Source organism: Erpetoichthys calabaricus, chromosome 7 (genome assembly GCF_900747795.2).
Source record: "Erpetoichthys calabaricus chromosome 7, fErpCal1.3, whole genome shotgun sequence".
NCBI lineage: Eukaryota > Metazoa > Chordata > Cladistia > Polypteriformes > Polypteridae > Erpetoichthys > Erpetoichthys calabaricus.
Window position 1 is genome coordinate 193,933,148 of NC_041400.2, and position 22,350 is coordinate 193,955,497.

Consider the following 22,350-nt stretch of genomic DNA (forward strand, 5'->3'; position numbering starts at 1 on the left):
CACCAACATTTTCTAAATGTTCAGGTAAAACGAGCTTTTTAGTTTGTTTGGGTTGAAATAAGCTATTGAGAGTAAATGTTAGAAAACATGAGGAGCTCTCGACCATTTTCATTTTGTACAAGTAGCTCTCAGGGGGGGAAAAAAAAAGGTTGGAGACCCCTGCTATAGAGATTAGTTATGGGTCATTAGGAGTCAAGTGTGCTACACTGGGTCCACAGAAGTTCTATTGCTTAAAAAGACAATCATTGCTTTCACTGCTCCAAAAAGCATCTTGAGAGCTAGTAAATTCAGACTGGGAGATATTTAGAAAGCATTTTGTGACACCTAGATACACCATTATAACCTGGAGTAAACAAAAAATCTTTGTAAAAATTACAAGTGTTATTTGTGTTTACAAAGATTATCTTGAAAAATAAAACTTACATACTTTTACTGGTGTTTATTTTAATATGTCATGCCGAAAATATTCCACTATCTCTTGTATGAATATAAATGTCCCTTTTAAAATAACTTAGAAAGAGCAACACAGCTTCAGGTGTTTTGTGAACACAACACATTGTGCAAAGAAAGAGGCATGACTGATCACAGATCGGTGTATATGAAGGATCCATACTCTCAAGTCATGTAGATTACCTGTTGTGAGAGTCAACCTTCATGAAAGAAATTAAAAACTAGAACTTCCTTAAAGGAAATCAAACAAACAATCTGGTGATCTAAAAGGAAAACAATTCAATAGACATATGTACCTTAATGTGCCGGCTAAGCTGGGTAGGGAATTTCTCCTCTTCGACATCCTTGACAGCTGCTTTACCTCTAAACAAATCGATGGTCATACCTGGTGGAAGGAGCCCCTGATGCTGCTGCCACTTCAAAGCCTATAGAGAAAGATGAGAACAAGGGTGAGTAACTCCATTACACTCATGTTTACAATGTTTAACTACCCAGTGTCACCTCACTGACATGCCCTAAAACAAAAGGAATAGTACTACACATTATCAGGAGTATAGTCTACATGTCTGAGTCAGGAGTTTTGAAATTCTGACAGGAACTGACAGTTTAGCTTAAGAAAAAGCAGGTAGTGAGGTGTAGTGGTTAAGGCTTTGGACTTCAAACCCTGAGATTGTGGGTTCAAATGCTGCTACTGACACCAGTGTGTGACCCTGAGCAAGTCACTTCACTCGCCTGTGTGACAACTAGAAAAAGAAATGTAACCAATTGTATCTCAAAAGTCGCTTTGGACAAAGGTATCTGCCAAATTAATAAATGTAAAAAGCCAAAAAAAGGCCGCAAACTCTGGTTGACAAAAGACATAAAATATAACGTAGACATTTGTGCCACCACACAGATATGCTTCCTATGTTAATGAACTAATTTATATTTGAGTACTGTACTCAAAGGGTCATATGCAAAAAACACATGCAAAGCCTTGTTAACTACAGTGGAATTTATTGCTATCAGAATGAACGTCAGTTTTTTGAATATACAGTAATCCCTCCTCCATTGCGGGGGTTGCGTTCCAGAGCCACCCGCGAAATAAGAAAATCCGCGAAGTAGAAACCATATGTTTGTATGGTTATTTTTATATTGTCATGCTTGGGTCACAGATTTGCGCAGAAACACAGGAGGTTGTAGAGACACAGGAACGTTATTCAAACACTGCAAACAAACATTTGTCTCTTTTTCAAAAGTTTAAACTGTGCTCCATGACAAGACAGAGATGACAGTTCTGTCTCACAATTAAAAGAATGCAAACATATCTTCCTCTTCAAAGGAGTGCGTGTTAGGAGCACAGAATGTCACATAGATAGAGAAAACAATCTCTAGCAAACATATCAACAGGGCTGTTTAACTTTTAAGTATGCGAAGCACCGCGGCACAAAGCTGTTGAAGGCGGCAGCTCACACCCCCTCCGTCAGGAGCAGGGAGAGAGGGAGAGAGAGAGAGAGAGACAGAGTTTGTTTTTCAGTCAAAAATCAATACGTGCCCTTCGAGCTTTTAAGTATGTTGAAGCACCGTGCAGCATGTCGTTTCAGGAAGCAGCTGCACAAAAGATAGCAACGTGAAGATAATCTTTCAGCATTTTTAGACGAGCGTCCGTATCGTCTAGGTGTGCGAACAGCCCCCCTGCTCAATCCCCCTAAGTCAGGATCAGAGAAAGTCTGCGCAAGAGAGAGATAGAGAAAAGTAAGCAATCTAGCTTCTCAGCCATCTGCCAATAGCGTCCCTTGTATGAAATCAACTGGGCAAACCAACTGAGGAAGCATGTACCAGAAATTAAGACCCATTGTCCGCAGAAATCCGTGAACCAGCAAAAAATCCGCGATATATATTTAAATATGCTTACATATAAAATCCGCGATGGAGTGAAGCCGCGAAAGGCGAAGTGCGATATAGCGAGGGATCACTGTAATTCAAATGGAGTTTAAAAAAAAAAAAAAAAAGTATTTAAAGACAAAAACTGACATTCAACTATGGTTCGTTTTTCCTTACACAAATTGTGGCATAGTATCACTTCCAAACATGCTATACAATATCGAGGCAAATTGCAGACCTGTTTTTACACATCATTCCCCCTGATCAGCCTGTTTGTATCACCATTAGTAAAATGGACAGCTGTCTTAAGCACAAGACTTTACAAAGCATTCTGGGACAGATTTTAACACCTCTTTGTTCTTGGACCTACCACTGTAGTAAAGACAGATTTTTAAATACTTCTCTAGTTCTCTTCGCTCTTTAACCCATGATCTATGATTTTCCAATGTTTTATGCCAAGTATCCACCACAACATGCAAAGATAATGCAGAATAGCCACTGGATTTCTGAGGTTTCTATTGTTATCAAAACAAAACTTCTTTTCAAAAGCTTTAGAATGATTTAATGTCAGCAATACTTATTTTAGTTACCTCCGCCAATATGCAGTTTCATAACACATTGAGCGCCTTAGTTGGCTTCAGATTTGACACAGGATGCCTGAGACAATGAGGCATAATGAAAAAATACATATCCTAGTCACAAGTATTGCATTTTTGCCTCAACCATAACGAAGAGTTAAACAAAAACTTAATTTAGGCCCTTAAGTTATTCCTTGACCGATTGTTCCAACCTGTACTATTGAACTGTATGTCCTATCTGTTTAACAGATGCGTTTCATTTTCCTCTAACCATGGTACTAACAATACAGTACCCTTCCTTTGCCCTACTTTAAAATGTTGAACTAGGCCTTGAAGAATGATTTTTACATGGCCTTGAAATAAATTTTGGCAAATTAACTCAAAAAGGGTAAGGGGATATCACCAGGCCAAGGGTGTGAAACACACTGACCTCAATTGATACCGAAGAACTCCTAAACCTGCTGTCTGCCAATGATGTTGCCCTCCTGGCTTCAGACAGCATGCTACACTGCAAATGTAATATGGCCAGGACGGAATGAGCAAATCTAAGGCCAAGGACCACCCGTGGAAAAGACGTGAGCAAAGGGTGAGGAACAACTCTAATGAAATAGTGTCTCGTTATTGAGTGAAGGAACAGGTGATTATGAGACACACAAATAATTTGGTGCAGCTTCAGTTTGGCAGGCACTGTACTCAGATGAAGCTTTCATTTTACCACTCACTTAACATTCCTATTTTTCAGAGCTCTGAGGCTGGAAGCGTGCGCTGATGACGTGTTGCTGCACCCACCTGGGTTCAGAGCTCTCAATAATGATTAAAAAAAAAAAAAAACTTGATTTCGAGTACTAATTGCCAAAATAAAACTCTGTGCTTATAACCTATTAGAAGAGTGAGACCTCAGCCATATGGGAAGGCCTCACTGTATTGAGAAGCGTCAGTGGAGGTGGTCTGGGCACGTACTCAGGGTGTCCCCTTGAGAGGTATACAAGTGCACAGCCAAATATGAAAAGATTCGGAGCACACTATTTTTCTCTCTCAGCTGGGCTGTTGGCATCAGGGAAATCCTCAGGTGTTCAAAGGAGTTAATAAAAATAGTGTGGCCTCAAACCAGCTCAGCATGCACTCATTTGGGTAAGTGAACTGAATATTTTGATCATTTTGTCAGAGCAAAGGTTATTTTAACTTTAAATGTTAGTCATTCTATATTCATCATCATTTGTCAAAATGAGTAAAACCAAATTAATCTAGCCCACTATTAAGAATATTTACATTATTACTGTGTTTCCCCGAAAATAAGATCTACTCCGAAAATAAGCCCTAGCATGATTTTCAGGCTGCTCTGTAATATAAGCCCTACCCCAAAAATAAGCACTAGTCAAGATCGTCAGCTGAAAAGAAAGGCGCCTAAGGCCAGGTTTATACTTCACACGATGCGACGTGTGTGCCCGAAACATCCATTAAATTCCGAGGACACCTTGCCACAATGTCTCTGATAAGGATGTTTAATGATTACATCCATCAATTCGGGGATGCGCCCATTCCAGCAGCATGGAGCAAGACAGAAACAAAATCCCTGGACGGGGCATCAGTTCATTGCAAGGTGAACACAAGCACACACATACAATGGCGTCATTGTAACTTCACCAAATCCCCAAACCTTCATGTCTTTGGATGGAAAACTGAGCCCACTGTGGAAACCCACCAGGAAAAACAGGCAGGGATCACAAGAGACGTGACTCTCTACTGTGAGACAGCAGCATTACCTCTCTGCCACCCCCATATGTGCAACTATTAACAGTATTCATTACTTAAAGTTAACGATTTATCTGTAAATGTAACATTTTTAATGCATTTCATCATGAAAGTGATATCAAGTATAAATCTAAGGATTCTAAATGTGCAGAGTTGAAATATTATAAATGTAATGTGTTCTGTGTGGCGATGCTGCTTGCCGCTGCTGTCAGGTCAGGAGGAAGCCCCAGAAGCGTGTAGCGATTTAACAACTGAGTTGGTTTTAAGATGACGTTTACGACAGTCTACTTTAATGTCAAAGCAAACTACAGGATTGAAGAGGACATTTGGAGTTTAAAGCTGAAATTTCCACTTTAATCACAAAATAGACATTTTCATTATGTTCTTATTTTTTTTTCTCTGTGGCTCAAATACGCCGTTGTACATTCTGATGGTATTGTGAAGGTGCAAAATAAATAAAATTAAATTAAAAAAGAAAAAAAAAAAAAAAAAAAGACAGCACAGAAGATGGTATGTGAGACTTTTAAAATGTATCGTGTCACTACGATTGGGAATGTGCGACGCTTGAATATCAAAGCAAAAGGAATACACTTGTATGTCGCCATTTTGCGTCACCACATCGAACCATTCATCAAACATCAACGCACGCACATCGATCCCGGAGGATCCTAAAAATGGCTGCAGTAGCAAGAAATTCTGGGTTTGAATGTGGAGAGTTATGATGATATTCCAGAAGATGACAGGACTGTATTTGGATAAATGTATATTGTTGTACATGAATAAATACAAGATAGGCACTGAAAATAAGCCCTAGTGCATCTTTTGCAGCAAAAATTAAGACCCCCGTCTTATTTTCGGGGAAACACGGTACCTCGACCCATGTTGTAGACAATGTTTGTGACCGAGATTTAATGGGTATACTGTAAAAGAATCTACCCAGAATGAAAGGGATATAAGCTGGGATATAGGAAACTTGCCTAGCAGTGCAGATTGGATGTGTTTTGATGTTATCTGTTCAATCTTTAAGTCTGCAGTGGTGCTTGAAACTTCAACTCCCAGCAGTGGCTCCGATTGGTCATCTGCTGAGGGAGCAGGGGCTGTTGGGTACAAAGAGGCCAACACGACATTTAAAAGCAGGCTAGTGTTATCGAAAAAGGAAAAAAAAGCATTTTGTGTTTCTTGTCTGAAGTTTCTGTCTGTCTACCTTCTGTTCCGATACCTGTGGATTGTGGTTTTGTCCTGGATCGTCTCCTGTTTTGGGCTATGGTCTGTCTGGTGAATTCCTGCGCATGAGGACTGTCTGAGGATTTGTTGCCATCCTGTGAAGAAAGGAGCGCTCCTGATCCAATTCATCCGTCTTCTTTTTGTCAGGAAATACCGGTAGGACTATCTTTACATTCCCATTCAACGTGCTGATTTCTGGACTAGCTACCTCCATCATTGCATTTCATCCGTTGCCGTTTTCCATTGACTTTATAGTGAGTGTTTATTGTTGTGGTTTGTTTTCATGCTTATTGTATATCGCTGTAAGGGGAACTGGAGTGGAATTGTTGTTTACATTTATTATTATTTAATACATTCTTTATTTGTTGTTTTTTTACTGGTGGCTTTTTTGTCTCTGCTTGTGAGTGCGCGAGGGTCGGGCCAGGGCTGGGTGCGTCCCTGGAATCTGAAATAAATAAATCACCGTCTCTTTGACAGTGCGAATCTTAGCGGCACCAGACCGCTGCAAGTCTGTGGTCCCACATAACATGCAAAGCCACAAAACACAAACTGATCACCTTTCATATAAAATGGAGACCAATTACTTTTAAAGTATACCGTACACGCACGGATACTTGTCATTTGCACTGGACATCAATTTCTTCATATGGCTTGCCCAGAATAGCATACCAACCTTCTGCCTTGAAGTCTAACAGGCAGTAAATTACAAAAAAAGGCAGAATATGAATTACAAAGTAAATAAAGCAGATGAGCTTTAATTAAAAAAGAAAGAAGCATTTCAAAGAGGCAAAGCTAGTTTTAGAGTTTTAAAGAAATTTGCCAACAAAAGTTTGGTTCTATTTGTGTAAATTATGATTTTTGTTGTTTAAGGAAAAAAAATGGAAATTTTTTTAAAATTATAAACACAATGTCTGAATTACTTCATTATCCGTGACTGAATTGTGTTCTAATACTTGTATTTTCTTCTAAGAAATTTTTCCAAATAACAGCTCAACTGACAAAGCAGCAGCAGCAGGCAGTGGCATGTCAATGTTTAACCCCTTTACCTCAGGTTTACGGAAATTTCGCCTCTCACATTTCTCCTCCAAGATATTCTCCCCCACCCTAGTAACTTCTAATACCCACACCCAGACGTTTTGAGTGTTGGAAGTTTCTAGAAAAAATAAAGTGAATAATCGTTCTCAGCGTTCAAAACAGACTTTCCTAATTTAAACATTTTTGTAGCAAAATGATAAAAAAAGTTAACAGTGCATCACTTAAATGAAATGTTCTGTATACATATATAAATTTCAGTTTCGATTAAACAAATCAAAATGATTTTACAAAAATTAATATCACATGCCATTGTGAAAAAAAACGTGAAAAATACAATTATGTACTAAATTAATATCTTTGTAATTTACTGGGGGCAAAATGTGTTGAGGGCGAAATGTGGGGGGCAACTCATCTGGACGCCATTACCTCTGGGGTAACCAGCACATTTGTCAGGCTGGTGTTCTTTTAGATGAATAATTTAATTTTTTGTTATCATAATTTTTCTATCTTGCACCTTCCATATGGAACATTTACATAAGAACTTTACCACGTGTTATTTTCCTGTTGCAAGCGCTTATGCTAAAAAAAACCAAAGACCTCACACATGGCATAATTTCCACAGCACTGCAAGATGTACGAGGCGAGACACAAAATTAACTGGATTGGTAAAACAAAAAAAAAAAAAAAAAAAAAAAAAAAAAAAATTATATATATATATATATATATATATAATTTATTGATGAATTTCAGCATTCTAAACATTGTCACCTTCTATATACTCCCCCTCCAAATCTCTACACCGCTCCATGCGTATCTGCCATTGATTGAAACAGTGCTGGATGTCTTCTTGCTTAAGGCTCTTCAACAAGCTTGCCGTTTCTGTCTTCATTTCACCCATTGAAGTAAAATGTGCTCCCTTCGGGTCATTTTTTATTTTCGGGAACAATTAAAAATCACAGGGAGCTAAACCGAGCACATAGGGAGGATGATCGAGGGACAGGAATGGTTTTTGTCAGTCAAAAACTGCTTTACGGAAAAAGCATTATGCGTGGAAGCGTTGTCTTGTCTTGCTGTTCGATTTTTTCCACCCGACATTGTCGCAGAAACTCGTTTAATGATTGTTGTGCAAATGCTGACTGGCTTCTTCACAGGATATACCTAGCCGATCGATGGTTTGAGAAAAAGTGTGTAGGAGAAGATATAGTTCTATGATTCATGTCCAGCCCACTTCCTGAAGGTTTTCCAGGAAAGCACCAAGCCCAGTCCGGTTATTTTTGTGTCTCTCCTCGTCTAGCTTCTGTGGCTTGTCATAAACACTTATAGCATAATGCAACACATCCTAACATCAGACGTAATGCCAATACTTCTTGTATTCTGTGTCAGAATGTTCGTTTATGATAACAGCAATACTCCCATTTAAAAAAAAAAAAAAAACAATTCCTGGGGTATCAACTGTGCTTGTATCAGACGATGGCACAATCTCTCATTACGATAAGACACATTAAATCTACTCATATACATCTCCTGATATATAATTTGATAGTACCTGTATGTACAGGTGCTGGTCATAAAATTAGAATATCATGACAAAGTTGATTTATTTCAGTAATTCCATTCAAAAAGTGAAACTTGATTATTAGATTCACTCATTACACACAGACTGATGTATTTCAAATGTTTATTTCTTTTAATGTTGATGATTATAACTGACAACTAATGAAAGTCCCAAATTCAGTATCTCGGAAAATTAGAATATTGTGAAAAGGTTCAATATTGAAGACACCTGGTGCCACACTCTAATCAGCTAATGAACTAAAAACACCTGCAAACGCCTTTAAATGGTCTCTCAGTCGAGTTCTGTAGGCTACACAATCACGGGGAAGACTGCTGACTTGACAGTTGTCCAAAAGACGACCATTGACACCTTGCACAAGGAGAGCAAGACACAAAAGGTCATTGCTAAAGAGGCTGGCTGTTCACAGAGCTCTGTGTCCAAGTACATTAATAGAGAGGCGAAGGGAAGGACAAGATGTGGTAGAAAAAAAGTGTACAAGCAATAGGGATAACCGCACCCTGGAGAGGATTGTGAAACAAAACCCATTCAAAAATGTGGGGGAAATTCACAAAGAGTGGACTGCAGCTGGAGTCAGTGCTTCAAGAACCACCACACACAGACGTATGCAAGACATGGGTTTCAGCTGTCGCATTCCTTGTGTCAAGCCACACTTGAACAAGAGACCGTGTCAGAAGCGTCTCGCCTTTGGACTGCTGCTGGGTGGTCCAAAGTTATGTTCTCTGATGAAAGTAAATTTTGCATTTCCTTTGGAAATCAAGGTCCCAGAGTCTGGAGGAAGAGAGGAGAGGCACAGAATCCACGTTGCGTGAGGTCCAGTGTAAAGTTTCCACAGTCAGTGATGGTTTGGGGAGCCATGTCATCTGCTGGTGTTGGTCCATTGTATTTTCTGAGGTCCAAGGTCAACGCAGCCGTCTACCAGGAAGTTTCCTGGTGCTGACGAACTTTATGGAGATGCAGATTTCATTTCCCAACAGGACCTGGCACCTGCACACAGTGCCAAAGCTACCAGTACCTGGTTTAAGGACCATGGTATCCCTGTTCTTGATTGGCCAGCAAACTCGCCTGACGTTAACCCCATAGAAAATCTATGGGGTATTGTGAAGAGGAAGATGCAATACACCAGACCCAACAATTCAGAAGAGCTGAAGGCCACTATCAGAGCAACATGGGCTCTCATAACACCTGAGCAGTGCCACAGACTGATCGACTCCATGCCACACCGCATTGCTGCAGTAATCCAGGCCAAAGGAGCCCCAACTAAATATTGAGTGCTGTACATGCTCATACTTTTCATGTTCATACCTTTCAGTTGGCCAACATTTCTAAAAATCCTTTTTTTGCATTGGTCTTAATTGTTATTCTAACTTTCCGAGATACTGAATTTGGGACTTTCATTAATTGTCAGTTATAATCATCAACATTAAAAGAAATAAACATTTGAAATACGTCAGTCTGTGTATAATGAATGAAATCTAATATACAAGTTTCACTTTTTGAATGGAATTACTGAAATAAATCAACTTTGTCATGATATTCTAATTTTATGACCAGCACCTGTATGGTGTTCGCGTCAATACCCCGTATGTATGGTGTTCGTGTCAATACCTCGACTCAGTACAAGTTAGAAGCATGAGTAATGACGGCTGGGTATTAACAACGATCATTGTTTAAATTTTAGCCGATCTCAGATCTAAAATGAGTGATGATCACAACACAGCCACAACAGCAGCGGCCACGGACTTCGTAGGAAACGAAGTCACATGACTGATGAGGAATGTAGACTTGCTAATGTGACCAGATGTGCACAACAAACGGATGAGCAGCGTGCGGCTACAAATGCTACTAAACGCTGAAACAAATTATGCCAGCCGTGCACAAGCGACTGAAGAAGCTCGAGCAGCCACAAATGCAGCACGGGTTGAAAGACATCGAGCAGCGTGTGCCTTGCGGCGTGACAATCACACAGATATTGAGGACGAAGTTTCGGAGCACCACTCTGGCGCATTTGACAACCTGTGCAAACACTGCAATTCATTCAACTTCACCTGTGAGAACAAGCAAGGTGGAGAATACAATTGCTGCTATAAAGGTCGAGTTCGAATTAACCCTTACAGATACCCTGGCAGGTTTAAGAACCTGTTGACATATTTAGTCCCAAACTCCAAGCACTTCTTGGAAAATATCAGAAAGATACAACAGTACATTAGTCTGTGCATCCATGGGCTCACAAATGTCCCTGCCTCCACGCCATGGTCCATATTGTTACAGAATACATTGACAAATATACTGGACCCTTGCACCCCGGAGAGGGTGAAACACCAAAATTTGCTCAAATCTATATATTAGAACAAAATCATTTCAGGGACTTAAAAACACAATTCTTTGCAGAGAAAGTATTGATTTCACAAATGTAGAATTTGTAGCCCAATTTGATCGGGCTCCCAGTCGCTAGAATATACATAAAATCCTAAGCCTAAAAGTGCAACAATTTTATGTGACTTATGTCAAGCTTTAAATCGGGCTTACTTTAAAACCTACATATATATGTTTGGTGTCATTCTTTTCAGAGTTTGTCGAACTTCAATGTGATGTTGTCAGATTCTTATTCTGTTTTTAAATTATAAACTAAAATATCAAGAAAGTTGTGGTTTTTTGTTGTTTATTTAGTCTCTTATAAACACTCATTGAGCATAGTGAACCTCTGTTTAACAGGAATATTCCAATCGGTAAGAGAGTAAATATTTTATTATTTCATGATTTTTACTCCATTAAAAAATAATGTTTCTTTTACATATTTATAGAATTTCGTGATTTTGACTCCAATAAAAGTAGTGAGAAGTCAAGCAAAATGACCCCTTTTATTATCTTAACTAAAGATTACAATATGCCAGCTTTCAAGGCAACTCAGACCCCTTCTTCAGGCAAAATGTAAAGATGTAGGACTTGCCCCCATATTTCACTATAAAATTTAAGCCCCATATATACACTTCACACAAAATACTTTTGTCTTTTTACCTGGGCAAGCAGAGCCATGAGACGAGATGGAGGTACTACACTGACTTCTCCAGCTAACGCCTGGGCAATGGCCACTCTTCTCTTTTCTTTGCTGCTCCCATCTGGATAAGCCTATGAGACAGAGTGGGGAAGGGAAAAATTAAGCTGACAATTACAAGAGCATATTTTCTTAGTTAGGCTTACATCACCATTGTATTGTTCATGCTTACCTCACGAGGATCAAAATAAGATCTCGCCAAGAGATTTTCCAAATGAATATACCGTTCTGGCTGAGTCTGCTTCAACATAATCATAGGATCGGTTTGCCTTAGCAGCGACCTTGCAGCTCCAAGTTCACGAAGTTCAATTAGCTCCAACACGACCTGGTAAGAAATAAAAGCACAAGTTGCTTACTCCCTTCAATTAGTAAGTGGAAAAAAAAAAACAGACTAACAGAAAATAAAATTATAGCCTCTGATGTGTAACAAATATATAAAAATCAGGAGTGCTCTCCCTTCGACTTTCTCATGTACTCAGATATGGGGGAATGGATATTTGAGGACTAAACCACAAGACAAGGATTATATTTTTATATTATGTACATTAAAGAACCGTCAACAACAAATCAAATTAATAATATATTGAACAATTATTATAAAAGTAAATTTGAATAAATCAGACTTTACACGAATAAAAGGTAAAAGTAACACTTCCAGTTAATGGAAATAGCTCAAAAGTTGATAGAAATCTATGTTTTGTACCTAATACTTGTATGACCTAAGTGAAAGCATACTCAAGTTATTGTGTTTACACTCACAATATTCAAAAATGGTGGCTCCGAGGCTAGGGATCTGCACCGGCAATTGGAAGGTTGCCGGTTCGAATCCCGTAAAATACCAAAAGGGTCTCTGCTCTGTTGGGCCTTTGAGCAAGGTCCTTAACCTGCAATTGCTAAGTGTTTTGAGTAGTGAGAAAAGCGCTATATAAATGCAAAGAATTAGTATTTTCGGACTCAGGGTGGTCTAAAACGTCGAGATTCATCAAAATCTCTAAATGCAATTTTTGAAGGATTCCAACACTTTCCCTATACTTCATATACGAGAAAGTCAGGGAGGTCTAAAATGTTGAGATTCATTAAAATATTGACATCGAATCTTTGGACGATTACAATACTTTGCCGATACTTCGTATATGAAAAACAAAAAACAGAACATTATACAATACCCTTCAAATTGTGGTTGATGCTAGATGTTTAAGATTAAATGTCACTGAATAAAATACTGCGTTTTTGTGTGCGTTACAAATCACCTTGCTATTGTGTTTTTTAAGAATGGTACTATATAAAATAATGAATGAAGGTTTTACAGCCAAATAAATAATAAGATGATAAATGAAATTTGTGTAAAAGATTTTGTACAATTACTTTAAAGTCTTAAGAATGAAGATTACACAGCTACATAAGACTAGATAAGCAATGATTTTCCAAAGGTATTCTGCCCCAGCAAAAGAACCCTATATTATATATAATGCTGGAAATAATTGCTAGGAATGAACAGCTTTTCGTTCATAATTATATAAATGATGACAATCTTCTTATTGAGTTGTGCATGGTGTAACTGTGTGTAAAAAAAATCCAACCATTTACTAGTCCATCTAAAAATTTGAAAATTTACCGATAAAGGAGATGCTAGAAAGGAGTGTAGCACAATTCATTTTGTATTCCCTACCCTTTGTATATTTGCATGAGAATAGGAAAAATGGAAAAAAGTAGAAGAATAGAGAGGGTAGCATGCACTATCAAGATAAGCAAACCAAAAAAATGCAATGTGGTTGCACCATTCATTGCCTGTAGCTAATTTGTTTTTAGCAAAGATGAATAAAACAGCCATTTTAAGGAAATTTCTAAAGGCTAATCACAGTAGTTTGTCACATGACCAATGATATTTATTGTAAAAAATGTAAACTAGAACAATTGTGAGAATAAACCATTCATTCAAACAAACTCGCCAACCCTATTCCTCTAACTTATCCAAAATAATATCAAAGTTGAGATTTTACATCTTGCCTGAAGGGGCCTGAGTTGCCTGGAAAGCTTGCATATTGTAATCTTTTTAGTTAGAAAATAAAAGGTGTCATTTTGCTTGGCTTTTCTCTAAAGTTGAGATTTGAAATTGAACCAAATGTTATATTGTGAAATTAAGCGAGGATTTAAATTTCATGGTTTCAACTAGCAACACCGTCAGATGTCAAACCATTAAGAAACCATTCTATACATCATTCCAACATCGCATGTTAGAACACAGCAAATTGTGGTATGGTGAAACTGTACCAAAGCCAGAATACCGTAGGGCAGGAAGTTCTAAAGCTCCCCCCCAAAAAACACCCCACCCCCCAACCTTACCTGTTCATAGAGATCAATGAGTGTTTTGTCAGGTAGTTTGAGGGACTGTATAGCCTGCAAGACGGTGTCCCAGTGACCGCTGTTAATATCAGCAACAAAACTTTCTATACTGTCCACTGTGTTCAAGGAAACGGTGGTCTCTTCTTGCAGTGTGACCAATGTGCGATGCAAATTGTTTTCTTTCAGGTACTGCATAATCAGACGTATAACGCTGTTAAAAGAAAAACAACATTGGTTGTAAGGTAATATTCCAAAGCTTTTATAGAATTTGATTAAAATCCAAATGAAAAACAAGTAAAATGTTACTTATTGCATTATTTATCATTGCTGTATTCTAAACTGAAACCCAGTTACTCTTATTTGCAATGGTGATGGACAAGTTGACAGATGAGATTAGACAGGAGTCCCTGTGGACTATGCATGATGTTTGGTGATGACATTGTGATTTGTAGCGAGAGAAAGGACCCTGGAGAGGTGGAGATCTGCTCTAGAGAGGAGAGGAATGAAGGTCAGTAAGAACAAGACAGAATACATGTGTGTGAATGAGAGGGAGGATCAGTGGAATGGTGAGGATGCAGGGAGTAGAGTAGGTGAAGGTGGACGAGTTTAAACACTTAGGATCAACAGTACAGAGTAATGGGGATTGTGGAAGAGAAATAAAGAAGAGTGCAGGCAGGGTGGAGAAGTGTGTCAGGAGTGATTTGTGACAGTCGGGTATCAGCAAGAGTGACAGGGAAGATCTACAGGACGGTAGTGAAATCAGCTATGTTATATGGGCTGGAAATGGTGGCACAGGAGACAGAGCTGGAGGTGGCTGAGTTAAAGATGCTAAGATTTGCATTGGGTGTGACGAGGACAGACAAGATTAGAAATGAGGACATTAGAGGGTCAGCTCAACTTTAGAGACAAAGTCAGAGAGGCGAGACTGTGTTGGTTTGGACATGTGCAGAGGAGAGATGCTGGGTATATATTGGGAGAAGGATGTTAAAGATAGAGCTGCCAGGCAAGAGGAGAAGAGGAAGGCCTAAGAGAAGGTTTATGGATGTGGTGAGAGAGGACATGCAGGTGATGGGTGTGACAGAGCAAGATGTAGAACAAGATGATCCACTGTGGCAACCCCTAATGGGAGCAACTGAAAGAAGAAGTAGTTGTATTCTAAACTGAAGTCTGAGATTAAGTTTTGTAGCAAGTTAGTTATACTACCTAATCATAAAGGCCATAGAGTAGTGACGTGTTACATGTTTATTAGCACATGCAAGTCACAATTTCACTTTAAGGCCAGTGGGCCTTAACTTCCCATATTATGAAATCCTTTGAGAAGTTAATTAAGAGACAACAACTTGACAAAACCCAGAGGATCTTTAACAATATGTGAACAGAGCAAAAATAAATTTACTGTATGAGCACTTGGAAAGGCCAAAAAAACATGCAAGACTGTCATTTATAGATTTCTCTTCAGCTTTTAATATAATTCAGCTCCACATTTCAGCTGACAAACAGTAGTATTTATTCATTCACATATTTTGGATCCTCAGATACATATAGTCAAAGGGTTAATTTACTTACTCACTCATTTAGAATTGCCAAATATGGACACTGGTTATATTCATGCATTCATTTGGAACTCTCAGATATACTGTATGGAGTAGCAGGATTCATTAATTTACTCCTTCATTAACATGTACCTGACACCCTAGTAAGATTAACCAGTTCGTTGGTGAGGTGGATTTTGGTCTTTTTAACTATCAAATTAAAAAAAGTTGAGTGTTAATGGACATTTTTCTCATAACAACCCAAGGCTGCTGCATGTCCCTTCTTCTCTGGTACACACAAATGGCTTTAGGAGTTCACACAATGACAGACATATCCTGAAATATGAAAATGTCGTTGTGAGTCTTCTACAAGATAGCCATGAACATATTGTTGAAGAATTTTGTCAATGGTGGGATTGTTCCTCTTAACAGCTAAACATCTATTACAAAAGGATATGGCTGCAGATTTTAGGTGTTCACATTTATTATTGTTGAGAGAGTGGAATGAGGGGGAGAGTGTACACATGGTGGAGCAATACAAATATCTAGGGACAATCATTGATAACAGGCTAAACTCTGATCTCAACACAGAACAAATCTGTAAGAAGAGGCAGACAAAGCTATTCTTTCAGAGGAAAAATCAACCATTTTAAAATGGAGAAAAATCACGATGACACTTTCTTTTTATGAGGACTTTTTATAAAGTCTCCTCTGACTTTATCAGCTCCCTCGCTGTTGCTGACCTCGTGGATTTTTACAACCAGTCCCTGAGCAGTCTCCTGGACTTCCACGCCCCTTTAACATCTAGGTCCGTCTCATTCTCGTGCTCAGCACCTTGGTATACCTGCAAGCTGCGAAAAATGAAGGTGGCTGGGCGTGTCCTCTGGGCTGACAGTCCATAAACAGGCTTACAGAGAACACATGAGAGCGTATGCAGAAGCTCTGAAGGTTGCACGGTCCAAGTTTTATTCCACCATCATCAGAAATGGCTCCAGCAACCCTAAAAAACTTTTTTCAACCATAAATCATCTTCTCAAACCTCCTTTACCTGCCCATTCTGAGACCACTGATGACAGATGCAACATGTATATCAACTTTTTTAAACAAAAAGTTGATAATATCCGTTTACACCTCTCTACCAAGGATATCTTGCCCTTCCCAACTGTTGACTCATTGTCTGAGACCGTCCATCCTCTTTGCTCTTTCTCTGTTGCCACACGGGAAGAGGTGGAGGATGTCATCAGGAAAATGAAACCGTCTACTAGTTCCCTGGACCCTTTCCCCTCACCCTTGCTGAAGGCCAACATTTCTGCCATCTCTCCACTTATCACCAGGATAATAAATCAGTCCCTCCTGGCTGGCCATATTCCTTCTGCACTAAAAACTGCTGTCATCAGACCTCTACTGAAAAAATCCACCTTGGATCCTGAAGTTCTCTCCAATTATAGGCCCATCTCCAATCTTCCATTTCTCTCCAAAGTTCTGGAAAAAATAGTTGCAGCACAACTTCACGATCATCTCAAACTGAACAATCTGTTTGAAAAGTTTCAGTCTGGTTTTCGCCCTGGCCATAGCACCGAAACAGCCCTGGTCAGGGTCACCAATGATCTTCTGATGATGGCAGATACTGGTTCACCTTCACTACTTATCCTCCTTGACCTGACAGCTGCTTTTGACACAATAGACCATAACATCCTTCTTCACCGCCTGCAATACACTATTGGACTCTGAGGAATTGTTCTAAATTGGTTTACATCATACCTGACTGGCAGAACTGTGCATGTCGCCCTTGGCAGCGCAAAGTCCCACACCCACAACGTCACCTGTGGTGTTCCACAGGGCTCTGTGCTGGGCCCCATCCTTTTTACTATCTACATGCTCCCCCTTGGAACTGTCATTGGCAGACATGGTTTATCGTTCCATTGCTATGCAGATGACACTCAGCTTTACCTCAGGACTATGCCCACCTCCTCTACTGCTCCTCTGCCAACATCTACATTGTCTACCTGCCTGGAGGAGATAGAGGCATGGATGAGGCTCAATTTTCTTCAGTTGAACAGATCCAAAACAGAAGCCATCTTAGTTGGTACATCACATCATCTTCGCTCTTCTACCATAACCAGTATTACTTTCTCTGGCCAAAATATTCCTCTTTCCACATCTGTTACTAATTTGGGTGTTAGAATGGACTCCCAACTTACTTTTGACACCCACATCAAATATCTCTGTAAGTCATCTTTTTTCCATCTCAAGAACATCGCCAAACTCCGCCCATTACTCACCCTGGCAGATACAGAGAAACTCGTCCATGCCTTTGTCTCTTCCAGGCTGGATTACTGTAATGCACTCCTCATTGGGATTCCTGGCAAGAGTATCCAGAGACTCCAGTATATTCAGAACAGCGCTGCCAGGATCCTGATGAGGGTGCGAAAGTATGATCACATCACCCCAATCCTGAAAACCCTTCACTAGCTCCCTGTTTCATTCAGAATAGAGTACAAGGTCTCCCTTCTTACCCATCAGTGCATTTATGGACATGCCCCTCTTTATCTACAGGAACTCCTTACCCCTCATAACTCCTTACGTTCCCTCCGCTCTGTACACACTAACACTCTTCAAGTCCCCAGAACTAAGCTCAGCAGCATGGGTGACGGGGCGTTTTCATCGGTGGCGCCGAGGCTGTGGAATGCCCTCCCTGATTACCTGAGAGCCCCACAGTCGACTGAGGCCTTTAAGCGAAACCTAAAAACTCATCTTTTTAGAAAGTCATTTTGTTAAAGTATTTTATAGACTCCTGTTTTTTTTAATTTTATTATTCTATTTTTACTCTGTAGCACTTTGGGATTGCTAAAATATAAAGTGCAATATAAATAAAATGTATTATTATTATTATAGGATTCTGTTACATTTGCTTTTACATTTTGGTTAGGAAACCTTGGCATTAAGAATATAAATTCTTATCAAAACAGTAAAAATTAGCAGAAAAATAATTGATTTTTAGCAAACCTCTGTCACTGAGCCATTTCACAGCAAGCTCTATTCTGTCAGACAGTATCCATCCTTTTTCTTTAATTTCAGATGTTGCAGATTTAAGTTTCCAGGGGTAAAAAGGCAACAGATGTAAGAACACTTTCATTCCCGGAGATCTGAGCATTTTAAATTGTGTTACTTGCAAGGATGCTGTTGAATTCTGAATGACTTAATGGACTGTTAAAGGTAATTCTTCTTTGTACTAATCTGAAGTGTCTGTGCTTACAATAACACTTGTCGTGCCTTTGATTATTTTTTTTTTTTTTGCACCTGACGCTTTATACTTTCCTGCTACCAAAACAAATTACTCTGTCAGATAATAAAGTCTACCTAACCTTTGTACACTAGAGGTGTGTGTAAAAAACATTTAACCAATTTGAAAATGAAACCACTTTTGTAACTTCCTAAAAAAACTAACACCTAGTTTTCTTATCACCCCCCACAACCTCACTCCATCACAATATGCTATACAGAGAAACAAATTTCAATAGAGCTTCCTTGTCAAACCAAACATTATAAATTTAAATTGTATACCCGAATCAAGTCAAGCATTACAAATAGCAAAGTGATCTCCTCCTACGTTGGAACCTAATTTCTTACTTCATAACCAATTCTGAACAGAACCTCAATTCATCACTGAGCACTCTCACTACCATGGGCTGTACGTAAATGATGGCCAAGTGAGGAGTTTACACACAGGAAAAACTTTGGGACCAAGACGGAGTAAGTCCTCAAGTTCTTAAGGCCTATGCTAACCAGCTTTGTGGGGTCTTCTGTCGCCTGTTCAGTCTGTAACTTAGGCCCGAGAAAGGGCTGCTGCTGCTGTGGAAAACTCCTACACTGCAAAGTTGGGCAACTTTTCACCTAACAACTACAGTCCAGTGGCTGGTCCTGGATTATACGAGTCCTCTTGTGGTAGACCACCTGGACCCACTGCAGTTTGTCTACAGGACAAAGACTGGAGTGGAAGATGAAATTATCCATCAGCTTCACAATGTTGGGCAATGCTGGAAGTGTTGTGAAGATTGGGTTTTTTTCTTTTGGATTTTATCCAGTGCCTTCATTACCACCCAGCCATCCATATTAAAGGGTAAACTCAGTTATATGCAGGTGGATAAGCTTCTGGAGTCCAGGATAATGGACTGTCTCTGTCAGACAGACTGCAGTTTGTGAGGCTCAAGAACTGTGTGGTGCACACCATGGAGCAGCAACGTCTTCTTTTCCTTTCACACCTCTGACCAGAAATAGATCACCAAGTCAAGTCACCTGCAGAAGTTTTCCCTAATGATTCTGTACTTATTGGGTGTATTGATAAAGAGACAGAGGAGACAAGTGGAGAACTTATTGCAGAAAAGACTGTCTGTAGCTTAACATCAGCAAAACCAAGGAACTGCTTATAGACTTTAAACAAAAAGGTGCATCTCAATAAATTAGAATATCATCGGAAAGTTAATTTACTTCAGTAATTCAATTCAAAAACTGAAACTCATTATATACAGTAGATGCATTACACACAGTGATATACAGGTGCTGGTCATAAAATTAGAATATCATGACAAAGTTGATTTATTTCAGTAATTCCATTCAAAAAGTGAAACTTGTATATTAGATTCATTCATTACACACAGACTGAAGTATTTCAAATGTTTATTTCTTTTAATGTTGATGATTATAACTGACAACTAATGAAAGTCCCAAATTCAGTATCTCGGAAAATTAGAATATTGTGAGAAGGTTCAATATTGAAGACACCTGGTGCCACACTCTAATCAGCTAATTAACTCAAAACACCTGCAAAAGTCTTTAAATGGTCTCTCAGTCGAGTTCTGTAGGCTACACAGTCATGGGGAAGACTGCTGACTTGACAGTTGTCCAAAAGACGACCATTGACACCTTGCACAAGGAGGGCAAGACACAAAAGGTCATTGCTAAAGAGGCTGGCTGTTCACAGAGCTCTGTGTCCAAGCACATTAATAGAGAGGCGAAGGGAAGGACAAGATGTGGTAGAAAAAAGTGGACAAGCAATAGGGATAATCGCACCCTGGAGAGGATTGTGAAACAAAACCCATTCAAAAATGTGGGGGAAATTCACAAAGAGTGGACTGCAGCTGGAGTTAGTGCTTCAAGAACCACCACACACAGACGTATGCAAGACATGGGTTTCAGCTGTCGCATTCCTTGTGTCAAGCCACTCTTGAACAAGAGACAGCATCAGAAGTGTTTCGCCTTTGGACTGCTGCTGAGTGGTCCAAAGTTATGTTCTCTGATGAAAGTAAATTTTGCATTTCCTTTGGAAATCAAGGTCCCAGAGTCTGGAGGAAGAGAGGAGAGGCACAGAATCCACGTTGCGTGAGGTCCAGTGTAAAGTTTCCACAGTCAGTGATGGTTTGGGGTGACATGTCATCTGCTGGTGTTGGTCCATTGTGTTTTCTGGGGTCCAAGGTCAATGCAGCCGTCTATCAGGAAGTTTTAGAGCACATCATGCTTCCTGATGCTGACGAACTTTATGGAGATGCAGATTTCATTTTCCAACAGGACCTGGCACCTGCACACAGTGCCAAAGCTACCAGCACCTGGTTTAAGGACCATGGTATCCCTGTTCTTAGTTGGCTAGCAAACTCGCCTGACCTTAACCCCATAGAAAATCTATGGGGTATTGTGAAGAGGAAGATGCAATACGCCAGACCCAACAATTCAGAACAGCTGAAGGCCACTATCAGAGCAACATGGGCTCTCATAACACCTGTGCAGTGCCACAGACTGATCGACTCCATGCCACGCCACATTGCTGCAGTAATCCAGGCCAAAGGAGCCCCAACTACATATTGAGTGCTGTACATGCTCATACTTTTCATGTTCATAACTTTCAGTTGGCCAACATTTCTAAAAATCCTTTTTTTGCATTGGTCTTAATTGATATTCTAATTTTCCGAGATACTGAATTTAGGACTTTCATTAGTTGTCAGTTATAATCATCAACATTAAAAGAAATAAACATTTGAAATACATCAGTCTGTGTGTAATGAATGAATCTAATATACAAGTTTCACTTTTTGAATGGAATTACTGAAATAAATCAACTTTGTCATGATATTCTAATTTTATGACCACCACCTATATTTCAAGCGTTTACTTCTTTTCTATGGCTTATAAATACTGAAAACCCAAAATTCAGTTATCTCAGAAAATTAGAATACTGTGAAAAAGTTCAATATTGTAGACTCCTGGTGTCCCACTCCTTGTGCTGGGAGGTATACCGTTTCATAACAAAAACTTTATTATTTTTGTTATGATATGGATTTTTCTTATATCGCAATACTGGTTTAAATAGCCTAAACAATGTTCGGAACGTGGCGCAGCGGGAAACTGTTTAAGGGGGGACCTTTTCACTGCTACACCACTAAACACGCATGCAATGGAGTACATGTGTTAGTGGAGGTATTGCGCGGTGAAAATGGACAGAACATTCTGAAACTGAAGCTGTAGCAGATGATAAAGTTGAACATGATGACACAGAAGAACTTTTGCCAAAAAAAGGAACCGTGTCTGTTGTCTAGAGATACTTTGCTTCACGTCTGACCTTTTAAAGCCAAACAACTATTTAATGCAAATGCTGTCAAGCTAAAGTTGTCACCAGAGGCGGCATCACGAGCAATTTGCTGCACCACCTTAGCCGCAAACATGCTTTGGAGTACCATGAATGTATGGAACCAAGATTGGCACCCTGCACGTCCTTGGGTAAAACTGAAGCAGCTAGAGGACACTCGAGTCAAACGCCACTTGTAGACACGTTTGCTAGAGGTACTAGATATAACAAAAAAAGCAAGCGGTGGATCGAGATAACCAACGCCATTACAACCCATATAGCTAAAGTTTGTTAACATTAGAGATGCTAGAGCTAGAGATTGTTAACAT

General features: G+C 39.4%; 1 protein-coding gene across 1 annotated transcript in view; it reads right to left on the reverse strand.

The window, feature by feature from the left end:
• smu1a (SMU1 DNA replication regulator and spliceosomal factor a) overlaps nucleotides 1-22,350 on the reverse strand; it is a 45,409-nt gene that overhangs the window by 19,390 nt on the left and 3,669 nt on the right. The window contains exons 2-5 of the mRNA XM_028805883.2: nucleotides 13,874-14,084; nucleotides 11,703-11,855; nucleotides 11,494-11,604; nucleotides 747-875 (exon numbers count right to left, since the gene is read on the reverse strand). Coding sequence (XP_028661716.1) covers nucleotides 747-875; nucleotides 11,494-11,604; nucleotides 11,703-11,855; nucleotides 13,874-14,084 — 604 coding nt within the window. The remainder of the gene's footprint in view (nucleotides 1-746; nucleotides 876-11,493; nucleotides 11,605-11,702; nucleotides 11,856-13,873; nucleotides 14,085-22,350) is intronic.